Here is a 13552-nt window from a genome sequence, read left to right on the forward strand (position 1 = left end):
CTTAAGGTTAATTCATAAATAACGAAACTGCAGTTACAGGTTTGTTTGTGCATAGTATTGGTAATCAGCAGTTTTTTTCCTTATCTCCTCATCTAGAAGTGTGTTTCTGTGCTACTCCTCCATCTATAACACAAGTTAGTATCATCCTTAAAGCATCTGAAATTAAGCTGCATTGCTAAATCAATAACGTGATTTGTGCTAAGAAATACTCCCCTATCCTCTTCCTTTTTCCAGTGGCACTGAATGACAGATTTTAGATCAATTTAACGTTTTATTACTATTACGTTTCATTTAATTAATTTTGCTTTTTCTCTCTTATTTTTATCTATTTATTTATTTATGTTATTTACTTATTTATCATGCCATCCTGTGATGATAATCTTAAAGAGCAAGTAACGTCTAAATTAACTTTTTTTTGCTGATGAACTGTATAAATGAGTGTCTAATAGTGTTTTAAATGTGTGTATTCATTATTTTAGCATTTTGGTGCATTTTCTTAAAAAATTAAAAATTCTGCCTAAATACCACAGTATAGCTCCACCTTCAGCTTAAAACATAGAATTTGACTCATTTTGAATAAATTTTAGCCAATGGCTAAAGAGTAAGATACTACGTAATCCAGTAGAGTACTACGTAGCAGCTCTGTGTCAACGTTATAAAAGCATCGGGAGTCTCGGCCACGCCTTGTGGCAAGTTGGGAGTTGGATTTGCATGAGAGTGTAGGAGGCTAGCCGTAGTTCAGCATTAGCATATAGCATTAGCATATCCTAGTCTTTAGCATAGCTTTTAGTGTTATACATACTTATTTAGTGTTAGCTTGGCTGTTGGATATTGTAGTTTAGTTACTGTTTGGCTGTTAGTGTAATTAGGAAAGTAGTTCGGGTTTAGTGCTCCATATCGTGTTAGCATGGTGAGATGGTGTAGTGTAGTATGGTTGCGGAGCTCTGTCGGGTTTCACTCCTTTCCGCTGGACTTAGAAATTAGGCGCCAGTGGTTGCGTGTCTGGAAAAGATTCAGCTCCCGCCTGGTGCTGTAGTTTGCAACCAGCATTTTACCCGCGATTCTGCACGTCTCCGTTCCAAGAGGGAGGCTGTGCCCACCGTGGCTCTTCCGCGATTTAGATGCAGCCCACCGACTCTGCTCCCCCACCATGACGGGCTACAGTCTGAGGTGAGTAAGCTAAATGAAAGTTTTAACATCTTCTAAAGACAATTTCCTACCTAAATGCAAAGTTTGAGAGACGTGGTTCACTCCATTTAGCTAATATCAGTCTGCACTGCCTTCGGGCTATTTTGTCAAGTTCACAAAATGTGGAACGGGATGTAAGGGTAGAATCAGCGGCGAATCGGAACATATCTCGAAGCCCTGGCCGACAAAACGGTCCACATGACTGTCAGGCTCAGAGAAAATTCGGGTTGTTTTTGTGTCAGTCGGTAATTCAGCAACAGTGACTCTAAACTGACGCAGCACTAGTTGACAGACAGCATTACAGCGTGAAATCTAGCACAGCGTGACCCGGTTCCGTGAGGAATTCTGTTCAGGAGGTCGCATTTCAGGGTCTCCACATCATATGTGACTGACTTTTACTTTATAATAACATCACACACTAGGAATGTTATAAAGCGCCTATATGGGACAGTTTCTTTTGTATTTTATCTGACTTTATAAACATCAATGTGCTTCTATTTTTTTTTCAGGCTAAATCTACCCAAGACACTGGCTGTCAGACTGATTTAGTAATCTGCAAGAATGCACTTGTCCAGGCTGACGTGGTGTTACCCGTAGCAAAGGTGAATTATTTTTAATAATCTTCTATGTAAACATTTTATTACCTTCTAGTTTTAATTTGTTTTACAGATTGTTACAAGTGATTTTATGCTCTTTTAAACATTTATAAATGTGCTGCTTCTTTGTTTTTATAGAGCTCACAGCCTCAGTGTCTTGTGACACAGGGACCATGACAGAAATTCATCTTCCAGAAGGTCCCAGAGCATCCACACCTCCTGAAAAGACCACGGTGTGAGGTGTCTGCTGTTGATTCCAGCTTCCACCTCAGTGACAGTGCAAGCTCAGTGAACTGTTCAAGGTAAAAAAAAATTAAAACATTTCTGAATTTTTAAGATATTAACAATTAAATAAGTATGTGATTACATCATGAAGGAGGCTACTGATTCTGGCCCTGTGACACTTGGTGGTCACCACCAGGTGGTGACGTGTGAGCTGATTCACCTGGTAAATAACTTTTAAATTAAATATTTTGTTTTTGCTATCAAAAGTAAATTAACTAATAACCTGCATTACTGCAGGACACTCAGCAAAATATGGACTCTACACCATGAGGCAGGCACACGTTAATACTCAATAAGAGCACATAAGGTAAGCAACACCACATATTATTTTTATTACTGTACACTGTCCTGGATTTGTTTTCTTTCTGCATGATTTGTTTTCTTTCTGCATCTCATCATTAGCCTGGCTGATCACCTGATAACTCCTGTCATCTGGTTATGACAGCATGAGGATGTCCTCACACACCTGTAACCTACCAGCTCATCTGGCAGAATAGAGAGAGAAGAGACAACACCACATCTCCTGTTCCTGGAAAGCCTTCAGCCATCCTTTGATGACTGAGAACCTCCATTAGCTCTGTCTCCTGTCTGCCTACAATTATTATAATAAATATTGTGTTTGACAAGTTTTTTTGTGCTGCCAAATATCTCATTTTGATTCCAGTTTTGATATTTTAATGGATATTTATAAATTACATTAATTGAATTATCACATTGTCGCATGTTTAACTAGCTCTATTGTGATGAATTAAACTAGCACCTCACTGTTAAAAGCTCGTTTTAATTTCAAGCATGTTTAAGTATTTATGGACATGAACAAAAACAGGAAATATATAAATTGAGATTTATTTAATTAATATAACAAATAAGGGGGAAAGAGTCATTGAAAGGCACATTCTTCTGGAAGCTCCTGATCCCGACGACATCAGCAGGAGACCAGCTGCAGACACCAGAGGATCACCTGCAACCAAGAGCAGCTAGTATCAGTAAATAAATAATGAAATCAGGGCAGTTTTAATGGGCTGAACACATTACAGAATAATTTTCTCATGGGATATTTTCATAACTTTATGCAGCAGACTAGCTTGAGCCCAGATCTGGAGAGCTGCTATCCAGCACGTTTCAGTGGATTTTCCTGCTTTAACAGGTTAGATAAGCTGTTAAGCAGCTCAGCTGTTTGTTGCTGATTAAAACCAGGTGTGTTGATGCAGTTAAATCTCTAAAACATGCTGAATACTAGCTTTTTAGGGCCATGGAGACAAACCCTGCAGCTAATCCAATGCTATGGCTAACGGCTACTTACGTTCAGAGATGGGTCTGTTGGGTCGGTTCCAGTAATTTCAGGCAACTCACAAGCTCAAAACAATAAGGCTCATGTCCGCTTGTCTCCTCCAAATAGACTTGGTCCCTTTCTTCTCGAGTGTCTGGGTAAGGAGGGGGAGAAACGTCCTCCACTTCTAATGACTGCTCAGAGTGAAGGGAGCTAGCTTCGTCTAGTTAGCCGTCTCTTCGTCACTGCCACGGCTCCGCCCTCTCGGTCCTCCAGGCAACGCCTACTAATGTTGCAGTTTTCAAAATTGATACGTGGGTGGGGTAAGACTCTGAGGCACACTTGACATGCACTTTAAAGACTTTTTAGCCAATTGTCGTCAAAAAGGCCAATTAAAAATATTATGTTAAAGATTTCACAAGATAAAAATGTGAACATAATTTTTATCGAATGAGGGGTACCATTATTCAATATTTTTGTAACATTATTTTCTACGTTAGAACTTACAGCTGATAGAAAAATATAGGATCAGCTAGGTTTGGCTAGATCTGTTGGGAAACTCAACGGAGCTGAAACAACACTGTTGTCTCGGATGAGATGTTCCATGAATCATTTAGTCAGCTGAATGCCAAATTATTCATTTAATGTTTATTTTTATGCAATGAATGGAATGGGATGGAACGTTACTATAAACTGTCCGGAAATTTGCGCATGTTTGCTCTAAGGAGAAAACTGTTGAAGCCTAAAGCGTTCTCCTAGACTTATAAATAGACACCGTTTCCTTAACCAATGAAAATAAGTGATGACGCTGATGTATTCCGTTTTGAAAAGAAAATAAGGCTTTACTGCATGTCCGCTGCAGCTGAGAATCCTAAGACAATAAAGATTATATTGACGTCCAATGGTGAGTTGGGCTGAAATCCAGGTTACTAATCCTATTATTTATTTATTTATTGATATTATTATTATCTTTTTTTTTAGGCTAACTTTCTCAGTTAACTATGTTCTACAGTAGTTTAGTAAATTTTCCACAGTTCTGACATTTCATCAATTCAACTGGTTGTTGCCAAAAAGCCTTGTTCATTACCTGACTGCAGCAAGCACTCTTTTACTGGGTGTAACCATAGGAAACAGTCTCTTTTGAGCCTCTCTTTGTAAGTCCAGGATGACCACCGTCATTGATTAAAGTTCACATGTTAGCACACATGCTCCCCCTTTTGTACTTTGTTTCATCAGCAGCAGGGCAAATAAGTTTCTGCCTCTTTGTCCATCTTGTAGTGCTCCCCGTCTTGATGTTATAAGTCACAGTTTTTGGTGAGGGCTTCCAGGTTCTCTTTGTATAGAAGTCAGACCCAAACATTCTTTGCAGCTGGTTGTGACAGGCCCACCCAGTAAAGTTCATGCCCACCACAATGCACAGCAAACGTTTTCCTTAAATATGTTGATTGGGTTGAAATGACAGAACTTTCTCTTTTTACAAATCAAAATCAATGATGGTTTCTAATAATTAGTCAACTTTATTGACCCAAAGGTAAATCTAGACTACTTCCTATGCACAATTTGTTCTGAATCATCAAATCAGTTCTACACAGGTTTTAAACATTAGGCACAATCTATCCCAAATGCAAGATCCCTCCTTTCATTTTTTATTTATCTATTTTTATTTTAGGAAAATAACTACCAGTTTTTAACTCAAAACAGCCTGGTACAGTTTCTAGCCAGGTTACAGGAAATAATACTTAGTTTATCTGTTTTTTCATTATTCAGCGTCCCAAAATCCAGCCATTAACGTTAATGGTTCTTAAAGTTGAGGCAAGACAATTATTGGATTTTGTTTTATAGCAAGATTTAACAAATATTTTGTTTCTTGACTGATTATTTGTTAATTTTATGGTTTTCATAAAGATGATCCTGAGAAGTTCAGAGCTGCTTTTCGCAGCACCCTGTGCTATTTTTAGACTATGGGATTCTTGTGTGTAAAAGTGGGTGGAGTCAGGTCCCCAGGCTGAAACTCCAGTCATTCTCACTAGATCTGTCCGAGAGGAAGGATCTCCTGAATACCCTAACCAGGAGCCTTAAGGTACGTCCAAAACACCGAAAAATATCCTTTCTAAAGTCACAAATTGCTTAAAACTGCATGTTACACAGAAAAACAGAGAGAGCGAGGGAGTCCAGCTGACTCCACGGCCCATAATCAGACAAAATACTTCCTTTATAACCACAACCATGCAACTTTTGTATTTTAAAGGATTTACTTGTCATCACACTAACGATAAATTCTTTTTCTGTTGTTTCCACAGTCTCTTGAACTAAATAACCGTCTAGCAAAAACATGGACCGCACCGTTTCTCAAGCAGCTGCTCCCTCTATTAAAAACTGAGTCATTTCAGGAGAAGATCCAGCGAAAGCAGCATTTACTTCTCATGCAAGAAGACACGCATCCACTCATTCACAAGGCACAGAGACATTCTTTGTTTGTCACAGTCTTTTTTTTTTTTTTAAAGTAAGTCAGTCCGTCACTTATTTATTCTCTCTCTCTCTATATATATGTAATATTTTAAGCACAGAATTTATTTAACACTGCACTGGTTATTTTCAGAATTTAATGCTTACTATGCTTTCAAGCAGGCCTTATGTAACATTAGCGCAAATCCAATTGCAATTTTTTTGAGAGCGCTCTGAGGAATAGTTTATATATTTATTTTCTGCAGATCTGTTTTGATTTTACTGTTTAGCAGCTACCTGACTTTATGTATATGTATATCCATATATTTCTGAAATAAAGCTGTCATATACAACCTTACTTGCATTTCTTATTGTTTTTTTTTTTCCTTTTTTATCTCCAGGCCACTTAACCCCCAGATCGGGGTCCCTCACATGCTGCCCCGCACACAAATGATTATCACGCTTGTACACTACATATGTATATATATGTATACACATATACATACATACACACATACATACACATATGTTACTTTAAAAACCTTTTATTTATTAACTTATGGTGTTCTGTTCAAAGACTGATCAGAACAGGGTTGCAGAATTTGAATTTTGCGTAGCTCCAAACATTAATTTTAGCACTGCAGTGTAATTTACATATAAGAGTTGCAACTTTTTAAAGCTCTTATTTATCTTATTTATTTATTTTCTGGTACCGCATCAGGCCTTCACACACACACCCAGCGCTGTACACACACACGCACACACGGAGCTCCCAAAACTCTGCTCTGCATTCTGCACTCTCCTAGTGCTGCACTTTCAATCCAGAGCCGTAAGCAGCCTCTTGCTGTGCCTCACACACACAGGCTGAACTCAGCTTACACACACAGTGAAGCTTGTCTACAGCTGTGCCTTTTTCTCTCGATTCTGCAGCCTTCACTTCCCAAATCTTGCTCCAGTTACCTCTACTGTTAACATCTACCCCTTTTTCCTTCATCGCCTTTTCTGCTGACTTTCTCAATAAAACCTTATTTCTCATGGCTTCAACTGGGCTGCTTGTCATATTTAAAACATTGCTTATTTTATGAAAAAACAGTTACCTTAGAACATTTTTCTCATCTCATACAAAAGGTCCTCGACCTTTAAAATCTAGGGAGCTCTCTTTAGCCTCCCCTGCCCTTAACCCGAACCAGGTCCTCGACCTGTGCTTTAGGGAGCTCTCTTTAGCCTCCCAGGGCCTCAACACAAACCAGGTCCTCGACCTGTGGACTTTTAGGGTTCCCACACCTATGGACTCTTCGCCAAGCTCTTATATAACCTCGTTATATTTCTATTCACTCGTCAGCAAATAGTGTGGTCAGCCACGACCTGGAAAATGGAATTTAGGGCTTCTCTAATAACCCTGGGCCTCCAACCCTTCTTCTGTACTATTTCCTTATCTCATTTATCATTAAACCATTGTAAAATCCTTATCTTATTTCACCATTAAACCATTACAAAAAAAAAATCTCTTATTTTTCTGCACTTGTCTCCACTTTCTTCTCCAACTATTATTTTAGGACCACAGCTACTATGATTCTGGACACAAAGGCTTTGGATAAATCCAATGAGCAGTTTTTAGAAATAAGGTTCTGCTCACCTTGTTTTCCACCGCGGTGTTCTGTGCCAAGATCGTTCACTGGGTCGGTTGGTCAAATTGTCCTCCAAAAACTCCTTTTTCTTCAAAAAGAAAAAATCCTGTTCGTGACGCCAAATTTGTTGGTCTTTCTTCTGTTAGACCAAGCACGGGTACGGAGAAGATGGAGTTAAACACCTTTTGAGTTGGCAGAATGTGGAGACAAATGATCAGAAGTCCAGTCACTGTTTTCACCGCTCATGAGGGGGAGAGCCTTTGCAACATACAGCAGGTCCCGCGACCTGCTCCCGTCAGTTGCTTCGGACAGACTCTCGCCGTTCTGCTGAAATGGCTGATTTTTATTGAAAAGCACAGGAATGTAACATACGCAGTTTGCCATACACACACGTAATTCTGCCATCTGCACCTGTAGACGCACGTCAGCTAATAGCCTTGTTAATGAAAGACCAATTCATCCCAAGGACATGCAACCTTGAGATGACCAGGACACATCCTGCAACATCCTTTGCTAACAAAGACAGTTGTTCTTGTATTGAGGAACTGAAGGAAGGAACACTTTCACTCCCTTTTGGAGTTCCTGCAGCTGTTTAGAGCTCATGCAGGAGAGAAGCACAGAGAGGCCTTTGATATTATAACATGATTCCATAATGAAAAAAGTATCATATAACAATGAATAATAAAAGAGCTTATATGAGAGTTACATATATTTTCACAACACACAGGGTTTTCCTCACCAAACAACTGGGAACTCTTGCGGCATCTTCATGTTGATGGTAAATAGTTTTATTCTGTTCAAAAAATCTTTGGTGTTATTTTAAACTTCCATTTCTGAAAAACTTTAATTTTTTTTACAGTATGCACTCAACATGACGACAGGCGTTCCATTTTCATTCACAGAGGTCAGAATTTCTTCTGAATAAGAGGAAAGTATAAAAGAGGGCCATAAATGAGATTTCATACATAAAGTCTTTGTAAGGCCAAGCATGAGCTAGACTTTACCCTTTTATTGACTATTTCAAGATGATTTATTTTAGAGGGACATGGCACACATCCGAAAATGGTGGTGCATTAGTCTGATGGAACGATTCCAGATTGATGGGTAAAACAACTATTAATATTATTCCCAAAACAAATTCCACATTACTTCACTTCTTTTAATCTGTCATTAATATATCACTCGACAGTCATGGACAAAGATTTGCATACTGGACTAATGAGGCTAAAGCATTGCTCCAAGGGTCACTGCAACCAATATACAGGATCCCAAAGGCCAGAAATGGGGACAATGAGGTGAACTTTGCGAAAGCATCTAATTGCATGTCTGTTTGTGACTGAACCATTCACAAACTCCTAATGATTTCAAACAAAGATATATATATTGTTTTACACTTTTAGGTTCAGTTTGAAAAGGCCAACAGATGCTTCATACTGGAGGTAATCTCAGTTTAATTATTTTCTTAAACTTCAACCATTGAACACAGCTGAACACACAACATATGCACATTTCATCCATCTCAGGAACATTTCAAAGCTGAGTCCCATTCTGTCCCGCTCTGAACTCTGAGATTGTTATCCACCCCTTCATCTCCTCACGCTCAGTGTTGGGAGTAACACGGTACAGAAGTAATTAATTACTGTAATGCATTGCTTTTTGCTGTAATGTGGTTATGTAAGGCATTACAGGGAAAGAAAAGCAATAATATATAAGCATTTAATGTTTCTACATGTGATAGAATCAGATCGCCGAATCAAGGCATTTGGGGACCAAGGCAAATATAGGCTTGGAGCCCCCACCACCTCACATCCTGCTCAGTTAATCTAAGATGGCAGCATGCTGAGAGTACAGTTTGTTGTTGCATTTATTTAATGAAGAACCGTTATCATATCTGACTGTTTTTAACAGCAATCCTAGCTCAGACACCACATCACTTTCCACTGGAAGTGTTGTGAGCTCACTGAGTGTCACATGACCTAATTCATGTTGAAATTGTTTTGGTGAAAGCAACTTAAAGTAATGCAAAAGTAGTGTAATGCCTTACGTTTTAAAATCAGTAATATTGTAATGCAATGTATTACATTAAAATGAGGGTAAAAGGTAATAATGCATTACAGTTTTGAAGTAACTTGCCCACACTGCTCATGCGTAGACTATTGCAACTCGCTTTTCACTTGTCTGAGCAAAACCTCCCTGAATCGTCTTTTATTTTTTTTATTGTGCTCATGAAGTGCTATCTTATTCTCATGTTGAAAGGTGTTATACAAACAAAACCTTTCTACCAGGGGAAATACAACATCGGAGAAATGTATAATGCTGTTTTTTTTTTTGTTTTTTTTTTTTATGTTCACGTTAAAAACTAATTATGCACAGTTGGTATGACATCCTTAATATGTTTTATTTGCCTAACCAATATTTTACAGTTGCCGGATTGTGTGCTCTCAGAAGTCTTGAAGGAAGTGATCCTCCTGGAAGGAGATAAGGCATATTTGACACTGGCTCTTGTATGCACCACATTCAGAAACACTGTGTCCACTATCTCCTTCAGGAGACAGGCACATTTTCTGTGGCTTGACAGTAAGTAGTTCAATTAAGGGTACAATGGTATACAATACAGTATATTCAAGAATTTTTCACAATTTTTTTTCCTCAGGTGTTGCTACATGGAGCATGTTTTCTGCATCACACAGAAAGGCATTCTATGCCATGTACAACATTGAGACCTGCTTTGAATGTGGAAAGCTATATAAAAACAGCACACCTGGTACAACACTAACACTAGATGCTCTTCATTTTATATCATGGGAAGCAGTATTCATGTCATAGACCACATGCAGAAGGTAATGGTTGTTGATTTATTTTTATTTTTCTTACAGGATATGTTGGAACAGGAAAAAGAGGAGTACTGCAAGCCTTTTACTCTGAATGCCCCCATCCAGGATACTGCAGTCACTTCTGCAGGCAAATGCAATAGGAAAACAAGATATTACACACACAAACACAAAAACACACAAAAGCTTCACTAGATTAAATTAACTAACTGAAGAAGTGTATCCAAGAGGATGGTCTAAAAAAGAATTGTTATAAAAGTCACAATAAACATAAATGACAACAAAAAATCAAATGTTAATTTCTTTTTCATCATACATTTGATTTGTACAAATATTAAATGGGATATGAACATCTCAGTTGTAAATATAATAAAATTATATAAAGCCTGTTTTTGTTGTAGCTCCACTTCCTGCATCTCCTCCCCAACTTGCTTGCTGAGAGGAGTCAGACCCTGGGATCCTCTGTTTTGGACCTTTGTTCTTATTTGTTACTCATGAGTACTATATTGCTCTAGTGTTTGTGTTTTTGATTTAAATAAAAATTGAACTATGAAAAAATTTGATCAACTCAAATTTTGATGAAATGGATTGAAATATTAAACATAAAACATTAGTAACAAAATAGAAAGAGCAATTAAACATTATGAATACAATAGTGTTTTATTTTACAAATACCATTATAAACACAAACGTACATGGTAAGAAACATTATTTTGAAAACGAAACTGCTAAGTTCTTTCTAAAACCTGAGTGAAAGAACAGTATAAAGCAGATGTGAAGTGTATTTTGTCCAACTAAACACAAACGTACATGGTAAGAAACATTATTTTGAAAACAAAACTGCTAAGTTCTTTCCAAAACCTGAGTGAAAGAACAGTATAAAGCAGATGTGAAGTGTATTTTGTCCAACTAAACACAAACGTACATGGTAAGAAACATTTTAATAACGAAACAGCTAAAATCTTTCCAACAGTATAGATGTGTACTGTATTTTGTCCGAGTGGGTTTGCCGTACTTTGACGTCATCGGCAGTCGACGGACCCCGAGCCGATCTTGCACCCGAGCAGATCTTGTACCGACACCGGCTCATCCACGCACACACACAATGACAGTAACGGATCTCGCTGTGATTGCTTCACTGTTGCTCACGTTTCTTCAGTTTTCCCTAGGTTTTCTTCAGCTCGCCTCTTTTTCGGTTGAATATTTAAAGTTACTTTTTTCGTAACTTACATGGTGCATTTGACAAGACAGAGATGACGTGCTGCATCAGTCACTCACTACCTCTGCTCCGGTCAGTTTTTATTTTTATTTTTTTTTAACTCCATCTCTCTCCCTCTCACCCTCTCTATCTCTTTCAGACACACACACCTTAATCAACATTGTTTTGTTTAACTTTGTGTGGGGCAAAATGCCAAGAACGTTAAGAAAAAAATCAGTTTAATCAAATTAAAATAAAAATATATGCATAAAGTTGTATCTGGTTCTAGCATTTCATATTTCCTAGTTCCTACTGCATGAGTTCGGATGCATTAATTCATGCACTTAAATATTAATGTTCTGATTTTATTGAAACACTTGTTCTGAAATAAATCCTTTACTATTGTAATCAAAAATATTTAATCTCAATTCTGAGGCTGCTCTGTAAATAGTTTTCAAATAAACAATACACATATCAACTTCTGATCAGTCCATATCAATTTCAGACTTAAAATAATATATTGATGTAAACCATGCCCACTTCCGGTTAAACAACACCCACTTCCGGGTTAATCCACGCCCACTCCGAGTACAGATACAGATAAATTAGTTGGTTGAACAGATACAGATAGTGGTGTACTCGCTCATCCCTAGGTACAAGTGTTTAGAGGTAACTGGTACGTGGGTTTGTCCTCATTCTGAATTAAACTGTTAACTAATAAATATGATAAATAACAGTAAGATGTTTTTGTGTTAATCTATTGTGCCTGTATAGCTTGGAGTTTGTGGCTCTGCTGTGTGCTGGGAAGTAAAGGGTGTGGTCTGGGTAGCTTATTGATTATTGTTGTGTTTAACGACTGCGGTTGTTGTAAATTGAAATTATGGCTTTTGGCTGGAGGTGGTGCGTCGCTGGAAATGGTGTGGGAAAGAATAATTTGACAACTGTCGAGCAGATTATAAAGTTGGGTACAGGGATCAATTTGTTGACTGTGCAATTTCATTTGTGCCTTAATGAATGATTGTTGCATTTGTTTCTGAGCGTCCGGTAATCCATTATCTCCATACGTGTAGCAGAACTCTGCTTTGAGTGGGCCATAATAAGTCCTGATATTGTCAGGAGGTAATGATGTCAACTGCTGCATTGGAGGCCTGGCTGCAAGGCCAGGCTCTTCTCCCCCTGATGCCTGTATTAATGCAGGGTCCCTCTGGACCAGAATCAGCTTTTCTGCAGGTTTTTCACTGTCAGGATATTTTACCTGCTGAACAAATGCTGGTAAACCTCTTAAACCCATTCTGCCTCATTTCTTTCTCTCCTCAGTTTCCCAGGAGTCCCAGAGGATTTACCGGAGACAAAGGCAATATTACTGACTATTAGAGCCCATTAAAGGTTTCCCCGTCGTTATGGAAATTTTATGATTATTTCTTGATCATTGATTCAATCACCTGAGTGTAATATGTATTTCTCTATGCCTAAATGCATGCTCATATATTCAGACACACCCACACTCACACAGACATTCCCACACGCACACATTTTCTTACCTCATGTTATAAATAAACTGAGAATTCAGGAGCTCGGGGCAGTAGCCTTATAGCTTCTGCCTCCTCATTGCAATCTGGATACTTGTCTGTCATTTGTTTATTTTTCTCTGGTTGCAGGCACTGGGTTGTTGATAAAAATCCTTAACACCCGTGTTGAACATGTTTTAAATATGGTGAGTCATAACTACAGAGAGGCTGAAGACCAGCATTTTCTCAATTTTAAATCATAATTAATACGCAGCCAGTTTTAAATGGAGTCAGTTCTTTTATTTTCTCTCTCTCTAAGGAGTGTTTCCATTGCTGGAACTTCAGGGTAAATTCTGGGAGGGGGAAACTGACCGGGAGATAAGATGTCCTGGTCCTCTCAGCTGTTGTGGTTCCATACAAATTCAGCCCTTTCAGGACAGATGTCAGCACATCGCGACTGCTTTGACAGTGAGTGATGACCAGAAACCATAAAAGTAGTAATGGACAATATATCGGCTTCTATATCGGTATCGGCCATTATTTGTCATTTTTTAACATATCGGTATCGGTCCGATAAATAAAACCAGGCCGATATTAACAAAT

General features: G+C 38.3%; 1 protein-coding gene and 2 long non-coding RNA genes across 7 annotated transcripts; 2 read left to right on the forward strand and 1 right to left on the reverse strand.

Moving 5' to 3' along the window:
* The first annotated feature begins 689 nt into the window (after positions 1-689).
* Positions 690-3202, forward strand: LOC139062136 (uncharacterized). Of its 5 annotated transcripts, none has more exons than XR_011515723.1 (6): positions 695-1170; positions 1698-1790; positions 1923-2086; positions 2161-2232; positions 2307-2376; positions 2515-3202. It is a non-coding gene; the product is annotated as an uncharacterized lncRNA (long non-coding RNA). The 5 variants fall into 5 exon arrangements; XR_011515722.1 differs by having other exon boundaries at positions 697-1170; positions 2472-3202; XR_011515720.1 differs by having other exon boundaries at positions 697-1170; positions 2161-2376; positions 2472-3202.
* Positions 2900-3675, reverse strand: LOC139062139 (uncharacterized). The gene is made up of 2 exons (XR_011515726.1): positions 3373-3675; positions 2900-3030 (listed from the first exon to the last, which is right to left on the reverse strand). It is a non-coding gene; the product is annotated as an uncharacterized lncRNA (long non-coding RNA).
* Positions 3676-8140: 4465 nt separating this feature from the next.
* LOC139061530 (uncharacterized) lies at positions 8141-10580 on the forward strand. The gene is made up of 8 exons (XM_070542623.1): positions 8141-8190; positions 8272-8316; positions 8452-8516; positions 8602-8707; positions 8813-8851; positions 9836-9989; positions 10066-10176; positions 10289-10580. Exons 1-8 carry the CDS (start codon positions 8182-8184, stop codon positions 10384-10386), a joined length of 627 nt encoding a protein of 208 aa, XP_070398724.1. The 5' UTR covers positions 8141-8181; the 3' UTR covers positions 10387-10580.
* The last annotated feature ends 2972 nt before the right edge of the window (positions 10581-13552 follow it).

Source organism: Nothobranchius furzeri, chromosome 12 (genome assembly GCF_043380555.1).
Source record: "Nothobranchius furzeri strain GRZ-AD chromosome 12, NfurGRZ-RIMD1, whole genome shotgun sequence".
Taxonomy (NCBI): domain Eukaryota; kingdom Metazoa; phylum Chordata; class Actinopteri; order Cyprinodontiformes; family Nothobranchiidae; genus Nothobranchius; species Nothobranchius furzeri.

Coding starts and splice junctions, on each gene's coding strand:
- LOC139061530 (XM_070542623.1), top strand. Junction 8,517..8,601: donor GAACGATTCCAGATTGATGG/GTAAAACAACTA, acceptor ATCACTCGACAG/TCATGGACAAAGATTTGCAT. Junction 10,177..10,288: donor ATATAAAAACAGCACACCTG/GTACAACACTAA, acceptor TTTTTCTTACAG/GATATGTTGGAACAGGAAAA.